We start from the raw sequence: 9,146 nt of genomic DNA, 5'->3' as shown, positions 1-9,146 counted from the left end.
ATACGCCGATACGTCAAAGCTTGTGCGTTATTTACGTTTACAACTTAAGTTGTCGTAAAATGTTACGGCAGTGCTTGTGCTCAGACCCTAACGCATAAAGCATGTGCATAAGGAATTTGATTGGTCCATTGACTCATGCATAAGAAAATGGACCAATGAAATTCCTTATGCACATGCGTTATGCAAAAGTCTGTGCTCCCCGCTTTAGAACATAAATTAGAAAGAGAGAATAGGTTATAAACAGAGAGCAGAAGTGAGATAGAATATAGTGCCCTGATTGGTTACGCGCCTCGGTCGCGCATGTGCAGTTCATTTTTAGCTACGGTAACATCAAAAATAGTTCCGTTGAACCACCCGACCGGTGCGGACGCGTCTCGGTTCGGGGCAGCGATCATGTAATTTCCAGTGGAACTTTTCACTTTTCACTTTTCACTTAGTGATTTCACGCGAACTTTTCCACGAATATAGTGCGATTATATAACTAATGAGCGGAAAGTGAAATTACCAAAAATGAGAGATAACCTTATTTACCTTGTAAATCACTGATAGATAGTAAATAAAACAAATAAACAAATAAAGCAATAACAATGAATGTTACAAGTAAACAAAAGGAAATGTATATATTATGATGAATAACGTGATAATAGTGAAATGTAAATGTTTACCATTTATACTTATAAAAATCTATATAATCTTAGAAATATCATTAATAAAAAAAAAAGATTGTTTTAAAGAATTGTTTTAAAGACAATCAAAATAATGTCAATTTGACGTCATATTGATATTATTTTGATTGTTTTGTTCTCCTTGGATGATAACTTTAGAAACTAGAAACGTTTCTTGCATCTCAATGTTCTAGTTACTTCGAGTCACTAAACTTTCACCTTCCCGCTATCACATTTGATGGCGGAAAAATTCACGTGAAAAGTTTCACGTTTCAACGTTTCGCCGAGTTCTATGATCATAAGTTCACGTGAAATCTTTCACTTTTCGCCTTTCCGCTCTAGGGGAAAAGTTACATGATCGCTGCCCGGGTGTTCGTTTTTTTTGTATATTTTTGAAAAAGTGTTGCCGACTTTGACCGTGCCTCGAATTTCCTTACTGATGTGTGTCCGCGTTTGGCTCGGCTCGTTCGTCCGTCCGGACGCGCGTTAGAGTGGCGTGACGACGTTGCAATCGCAGGCGCCCGGTGTTCGTTCGGGTTTCGCCATTTTTCGCGGGCATTGCATCATTCTTCGTTTACATATTACGACTTTGTTTCGTTTACACATTACGATTTTTCGTTCCTGGCCTTGACGATTGCCGTTGGATCGGCTACCCGGCCAATTATAATCGACAAGAAGAAGAAGAAGGTAACATCAAAGGTGCCGACAGAGAGTTGCGCTACTGTATATACTGTGCTTTAACTTTATGCTCAGTTTAGTCAGCAACACTCAATACTTTCAAAAATCTACAATTAGAGCACCCGAATCGAAACGCGTCCGTCACGGCCGAGTACTTCTTCAGAATTAGGCGTTTTATTTAATTGATATTGTGATTGTTAATCGCACTCTGTCTTACATAGTCGAAATTGAGCCGATCGAGCACGGAACATATTGGTTTTCCTTAAAATGGCTGTGAAAGAAAGACAAAACGAAACTTTATTCGACGAAATAGAATGGAATGTGGAAAACGAAATTCAACTTTTTTTCGCCATGAACGGACACAAGCCAGTTGGTAAGATGCTAAAGCCGATGACGAGAGGTTATGTTTACATTTGTTTTCTATTTTCGTTTCTTTCAATATAGATTAACTTTAATAATAATTATATATACACGTGTGTGTGTGTGTGTGTGCGTGCGTGCGTGCGTGCGTGCGTGCGTGCGTGTGTGTGTGTGTGTAATGTATCTCGGTTTTTAATTTATTTTCTATCATTTTCTAATTTATAGATTTAAGAAAAGATAAAAAGTAAGTCAAATCAAGATTAAAGTTAATCTACATTAGTAAAAATAGGCATTGAGTGATTTCCACTAACTTTCAATTGATTGACAATTAAATAATTAAATCAAAATATCTAATAGGTTTAACAAGATGATCATTGATTAAGTTAATGAGAGTTTGAGCGAAGTTTATTATTAATAAACAATTATGCTTTGCAATTGTGATTTTTAAGGATTGTTCAATTGTCAGGTATCAATAAGTATTTTCACATGGTATGCATATGGGAGAAATTTCGTGCTGCTATTCACAAAGACATTCCGTTAAAAATAATTTGGGATCACTTGGAATCTATGTATGACCTAATGGCTTTGGTAAGTGACAACATACAAAATAAAATAGAAATATTTGTGAAAACTAAAACATTTTTTTATCAATTTAAGTGTATTAGCTTATTATTTCTATAATGAAATCTGTATCTATATTCTAAAATGAAGTTACATTTAGCAAAGTTTCATAATAAACGAGTTTCTATGAGATTATGAGACTAGAACAATGCATAAGGAAAAATTTCTAAAATCATTTTGAAATAAAAATTCTAATATCAAAGTATATTGAAAGTACTTTTTTAGCATAATAAATATCAGTAATTGTATACAAAATCTTTATATCTATATAAGTATCAATTTAACATTTACTTTTAGCATTTTGGATTGTTCATACTTGAACATATATATTTCAGGTGGTACAATTTGCTAACTTTAAATGCTTATAACTTAAAATTAAAAAAACTTTTAGCTTTGACATTTTGGTATTAAAATTTTCATGTTTCAAATAATCTTTAGAATCACCCCTTAAGTATTGTTCTAATCTTTAAGAGACACTGTATATTCATTTATATACAAATTGAGTTTTTTGATAGGACGATATGGAAGATTTACCTTTTCCCAGTCACGAGATAGATTTTTCCTTACCGGAGACTGAATTTGTGGGAAGGCCACGGAAAAGAGAAGAATTAGAGATAAAACTGAAAGATCAGAGGGATAAATATAAAGAAATTAAAAAAGAAAAAGATATCAAGGAGAGTTCTAAGAAAGATAGCATGCTACGTGATTTTAAAGGAACAAAAGATGTAGAAAAGAAAAAAGAAGAGACAAAAAAATGTATGAAGGAAACAGATATAAAAAAGGATAAATTTAAGGATGTGAAAGAGACAAAGAAAGAACACAAATCATCAAAAGGACGTTCAAAAGGAAAGGAAGATTTAGAAGAGAGTGGTATTTTAACATTTGGTTTTAATTATTTAGTACTTTTTTCCAAGAGTTGCATATATACATAAATTGTATTTTTTGTTTCTTTTAAGCATCGAATGGAAAGAAAGAGCGTAAAGAATCCGAATCTAGTCGTGAGCTTGCAAAAAGGATTTCAAAGAGACCAACCAGACAAAGTGTGGATAGTTCTTCCAAAGCTTCTTCCAGTCCATGTGATACACCTCCGCCAAAACGAAGAAGAATGTAGCAGTTATTGTAAATTAAAAAGACATTGTATGTCTTTTAAGAACTTTGTTATGTAATTTATCATATTATCATTGTACAAGACCAATATTATACTTGTTTATATTTATAGCTAATTGATATTGTATGAGGATAGACTTGAAAATTTCTTATGTTTAAAAAGTTTTATATAAAAGATACATAATTATAATATTATCTATACCGTTTCTAATAACGTAAATGTATATATAGGGAATGTCGATTTTATTTAAAAAAAAAAGTATGTAAATAAAATGCTATAAATATATTGTATTCTTTCTTTTAATAACTTTACTTTTTATATACGATATACTTGATATAGGGGTAAATGTTAAGGACTTCGATCCACTCAAATTTCGATAAAAATATCGATGTGTTTTTACATAAAACGAAAGTATCTGGCAGAAAAAAATGTCGCTCTGTCTCGTGAACGGAGATATTAATCATTAAAGTTCACAACTATTTAGATTAGAAAATCTATCAACCGCAAAGTGAAATACTGCGATGCGAATATGCGCTCTCTACTACAAAGTGCTTTAAAAATAAATTCTGTTCTAAAACATAAATTTAGTGCTTCAACAAATTGTTCTAAAACACAAATGTTAGGAGAATACAGAATTTGTTTTGATCGAAACAGTGAATTTGTGTTTTAGAACAGAAAATTTACTTTTAAAGTACTGATTTTGTAGCAGAGAGCGTATATTCACACATGTGTATTTCGCAGTTGTGATAGATTTCGTAATTTCAATAGTCGTGAACTTTAACGATTAATATCTCAGTTTGTGATGCAGAGCGACGCTTCTTTCTGCCAGATTCTTTCATTTCATGCAAAAACGCATTGATCGAGAATATTATCAAAATTTGAGTGGACTAGAATCTTCTTAACATTTATCAATTATTTTAATTTCAGCATATTTAACAGTTAAAAAAACATTCACAGTTAAAAAAGATATAAATCCTATTCTAACACAAAAGAAAAGCAAACAAAAAACAGAAACACTCAGTTTATAATTTGTCGCTAGAGCTTACGAGCTGATGAGGGAGGAACATAATGACAACACCGTGAAACATGTGGTTACCAGCTGAGATTTATTGTAAAAGGCGTGAAATTCTTATACGTCAGGAATGTTTCCAAGAAAATGTGATCCCGTTCCGCGATCGGTAACATCCTCTCGCAAAGCACATGGCAGGTATCCGTTGTCGACGACCCCCGATCTATGATCCTTGATTCATAATCCACATGTAGGGGAATCCAAGTTCAGGAAATGCGTATCTGTTGAAGTCCGGTAGTAGTAGCGGCTGGCAACCGTTCATTTTTTTCGGCGTTAATAAAACCATACATTATCGAAGTCTTCTCGCTTCGCGCTCGGACTCGAGCAAGGTTAGGAGGTCGCCTTCTCGTACCGGTCCCTTCACATTCCTGATGATCTGCCGATTTTGCTCACCCAGAAATTCTACTTTCACCTGGGTGCACTGCCCCTGCGAGCCAGTGCGACCCAGGACCTTGATGACGCGCGCCAAAACCACTGGTTTATCCATGATTGTCTCTTTCTCACGTGGGTGTATCCCAAAAGAGATATCTGACGCAAATGGAATGAAATACAAGAAGCACGTGAAGACGAACCGCTTTGGCGCTTTTCTCTGCTCAATTTCTAAAGCCTTGTGTCCACGATGCTAGAACTTGTCCGACTTCTAGCATCGTGTCCACAAGGCTTAAGGCTGTGTTCATAAAGTTTAAAGCGGGGAGCACAGACTTTTGCATAACGCATAAAGCATGTGCATAAGGAATTTCATTGGCCCATTTTCTTATGCATGAGTCAATGGACCAATCAAATTCTTTATGTATATGGTTTATGCGTTATGCAAAAGTCTGTGCTCCCCGCTTAAGACCGCAGCACACACTTTTGCATAACGCATAAAGCATGTGCATAAGGAATTTTATTGGCCCATTTTCTTGTGCATGAGTCAGTGGACCAATCAAATTCTTTATGTATATGGTTTATGCGTTATGCAAAAGTGTGTGCTGCGGCCTTAGAGCCCCAACACACACTTTTGCATAACGCATAAAGCATGTGCATAAGGAATTTCATTGGTCCATTTTCTTATGCATGAGTCAATGAACCAATCAAATTCTTTGGCCCGTATTCAGAACGCACTTTTATCGATAAAAGCGCGCTTTTATCTCTGAAATTCTATAGTATACGTGACGTAAATTATAGCATATTAGTGCGCAAACTTCGTTGTTAGCGCGTTCTGAATACGGGCCTTTATGTATATGGTTTATGCGAAGGCTGGCTTTTTATACGACGCTCGACGCTCATTTTCAGCGTCAAAACAGATCTCGTGATAAAAATTGACGAATAGCAAGCGTTTCTAGTGTTTCTCGCTTAAAGGCCGCAGCACACACTTTTACATGACGCATAATGTATGACGCATAAGAGAATCAACCAATCAAATTCCCAGATAGCAAGTTGCTTGTAAGTTGCTGTCAGATTGCTTGAAATTGCTTTGCTGTAATTGTTTTCAATATTGAGGAAAGAGGCTTCCGATTTTGCCTAGTGGATTGCCGATTTTTATTGCCACCAACAGTTAAGGCCATCACACGTATGTACAAAAATTTTAGTAGTAATCGTTAGAGTCCTAGATATCAAAGAAGCGCAACCGATGTTCCGCGTCCTGATTAGCTGACTGTCAGCCAATCATGACATTCATTCAATGGTATTAAAATGGCTGACTAATAGACGATTGGTGGATTTCATATTTCGTCTGTAAACGACGCCATTTTTAATACTTTTCTTAGTAATTTTGCGATACTGACTTAAGCCGGTTGCGCTTCTCTGATATCTAGGACTCTACGTTCAGCAGACTCAACAGTTTTGCAACTGTTTTATGATTCGTCTCGCTGATTGGATTATATTTCTAGATCTAAAGGAATAGTCCTATCTCAGCGAAGAATCATAAAACAGTTGTAAAATTATTAAATCTGCTGAACGCAACCTTTTTAAAGGAAACCGTTAACGATATGCGTGGTCTACAATGGCAGTAGCAGTAGTGGATGAGACTATAAAAGTAAGAAATTGACCAATCACAGTCGAATGTGAAAAGAATAATCGACCGTGATTGGACAATTTCTTACTCTTACAGTCTCATTCACTACTACCACAGTATATACAGTAGCGCAACTCTCCTGATTTTGTGAAGCCTAAAATGGATAACCAATCAGGGCACTGTATTCTATCTCACTTCTTCTTCCTATTGTCGGCGTCAGCCCCATTGAAATGTCCATATAAGGCATTTAAAGGACCATTTAACGGAAAGTGGCGGGAACGCGACGAATTTTATGTAAGAAGTACTACGTGTGATAAAGTGATAAGTGATACGTGTTTAATTATAATAATTATTCAGTGTATTCAGGCGTATTTAAGAAAGTGTAAAAAAACAGAGAACGTAGACCGAATTAGCTTTACGGAGAATAGGTTATCTGTACAAAATAATCGTCATTTTAAATAAAAAAAGTTAAATTACAAAATTATGAGAGAGAGAGAGAGAGAGAGAGAGAGAGAGAGAGAGAGAGAGTGTGTGTGTATTCTCGCATTTCCTAATATCTGCGGTTACTATATTCAATGTGAAAAAAATATAATAAATATAAGTAATTTTATTCGAGCCATATGATATTTCAAAATATGAAATACCACATTAATTATATATTCAAGCAAAACAAGTCATCATTGTATCAAAATGATGTTAAAATTATTCCAAAATGATCAATAAAAGTCATTTTTCAATCATTTTAATGTCATTTTGACTTTATTGTGACTTCCTGTTCTAATTCCGTATATATACAAGATATATGCTATACATATACAATATTGCTGTACAATTAGTTAATAATAATATATTTTGTGGGTATATTTAATTGCAAAATATAGTGTTAAGAAATAAATGTGCATCATATAATGTTTAATTTTTATTTCATTTTCTCTTTCAAATGCGTCTCGTTTTTTACTGTGAGTACTAAAGATCTATATAGTGTAAACGAGAACTATAGATTCTCTGTATTCGCTGTGAATAATGGAATAAATTAAGATAATTTTATAAAAGTTACTTGTTAGTACGCGTATTAAAGTATTGTCCGTTTTGTCTCTCGGGAGCTGCTCGGAGTCGCTCTGAATAAACCCAGCGTACTTGGATGTGATCCATTTAATGCTGCAAATGCTTCGTTGATCAATCAGAAGAAAAAATTTTATGAATTGATCAATCAAAGTATGTTTCGAGGTATTTACAGCATTAAATAGACCACATCCAAGTACGCTAGGTTCGTTCGGAGCAACTCTGAGCAGCTCCCGAGAGACAAAACGAACAATACTTAAATGTTCAAATGTGCAAATTAGGTTAGGACATTGCTAGAACAAATTAGAAAGAGAGAAAAGGTTATAAACAGAGAGCAGAAGTGAGATAGAATAGAGTGCCCTGATTGGTAACGCGCCTCGCTCGCGCATGTGCAGTTCATTTTTGGCTACGGTAACATCAAAGGTGCCGACGAAGAGTTGCGCTACTGTATATACTGTGTTATTGGTCAAGAGCACTTATGGCACATTCGATACATATGCACCTTAGAACATATAGTATTGGAAGGAGCATAGTCTCTCGAAAGTGAAGGCGAGTAGATTGACAGAGAGGAATAGATTAAGATCGTAGTTGGTAATGCGCATGACTGTAGGGAGGGAATGCGCGCGCAAGCGAATTATACACAGCTGTCAGCTGCAGTGTACATTTGATATATGAATTTAAGGTTAAAGGCTAATAAATTTCAATTAAGAAAACTGAAAATTGCGGCGATTCTTTTGATGAGTTATCAGAACATCATCATAGAGAGTAACATTTTGATTTATTAGAAAGTTGCATATTTCATTTATACAAGTGATTAATTATACTGGAATTAACTTTCTTGCACTGCACTGTTGTATGTAAATATTTGGATAACTACATCTATTTGTAGCTTGTGCTAAGCATGTTAGAATTGTATGACAACAAAATACATTAATATGAATTAGATCTGAGTCTTTCGGAAACCTATAATAATAACACATAATTAAGTCAAAAGTATAAATACTTCATTTCGAAGATGGACTCAAATGCGAAGTATTGACATACTTATTATGACTTATTTACAATAATTAAAGAGTAATTACGAAAACTAACCTCAAAACTAACATTATAAATTCCGTATATTAATACTATACTCACAAATAATTAAACTTACAAGTGATATGAAGACGCCTGATTTTCTTCTTTGCAAATATAGCAATACATTGCCACAAATCACTTATAATTTTCAAAGAACCAAACAGAACCGAACACAGTTCGCAAATAATTAACGTGCTCTCTAGTCTAGTATCCACGGTGGATAATCCACCGCGCACGCGTATGGAGTATGCGCATTACAATCTACGATCTTAATCTCTCCATCCTTGTCAATCTTCTCGGCTTCAACCGAATGTGTACAGGGACCATATGCCTATGCTCCTTCCAGTACTATATGTTCTAAGATATGCACTGACACGGTGCTGCCCTGACACGGTGCTGCCCTGACACGGTGCTGCCCTGATAGGATGCTGCCCTGACACGGTGCGAGTGCAAAACTACACTAATTAATAATTTAATTAATAATTTAATTTTTAATTAATAATAATAATT

General features: G+C 34.8%; 2 protein-coding genes across 3 annotated transcripts; one reads left to right on the top strand and one right to left on the bottom strand.

The window, feature by feature from the left end:
• Positions 1-1,081: 1,081 nt before the first annotated feature.
• MrgBP (MRG/MORF4L binding protein) lies at positions 1,082-3,513 on the top strand. 2 transcript variants are annotated; one of them, XM_018544495.1, is made up of 5 exons: positions 1,082-1,352; positions 1,565-1,716; positions 2,170-2,291; positions 2,840-3,194; positions 3,281-3,435. In XM_018544495.1, exons 2-5 carry the CDS (start codon positions 1,611-1,613, stop codon positions 3,433-3,435), a joined length of 738 nt encoding a protein of 245 aa, XP_018399997.1. In that variant the 5' UTR covers positions 1,082-1,352; positions 1,565-1,610. The 2 variants fall into 2 exon arrangements, with proteins under 2 accessions (XP_018399997.1, XP_018399998.1); XM_018544496.1 differs by lacking the exon at positions 1,082-1,352 and having other exon boundaries at positions 1,611-1,716; positions 3,281-3,513.
• A 1,006-nt stretch (positions 3,514-4,519) lies between these two features.
• On the bottom strand, positions 4,520-5,120 carry LOC108777569 (40S ribosomal protein S28). The gene has a single exon (XM_018544493.1). The coding sequence runs from the start codon at positions 4,986-4,988 to the stop codon at positions 4,791-4,793; it is 198 nt and encodes a 65-aa protein (XP_018399995.1). The 5' UTR covers positions 4,989-5,120; the 3' UTR covers positions 4,520-4,790.
• Between the last annotated feature and the right edge of the window lie 4,026 nt (positions 5,121-9,146).

The sequence above is a fragment of the Cyphomyrmex costatus genome, unplaced genomic scaffold (assembly GCF_001594065.2).
Source record: "Cyphomyrmex costatus isolate MS0001 unplaced genomic scaffold, Ccosl1.0 scaffold446, whole genome shotgun sequence".
In the NCBI taxonomy this organism is placed as follows: domain Eukaryota; kingdom Metazoa; phylum Arthropoda; class Insecta; order Hymenoptera; family Formicidae; genus Cyphomyrmex; species Cyphomyrmex costatus.
The sequence above is the reverse complement of the archived record's forward strand: the minus strand, read 5'-3'. Positions and strand labels throughout refer to the sequence as shown.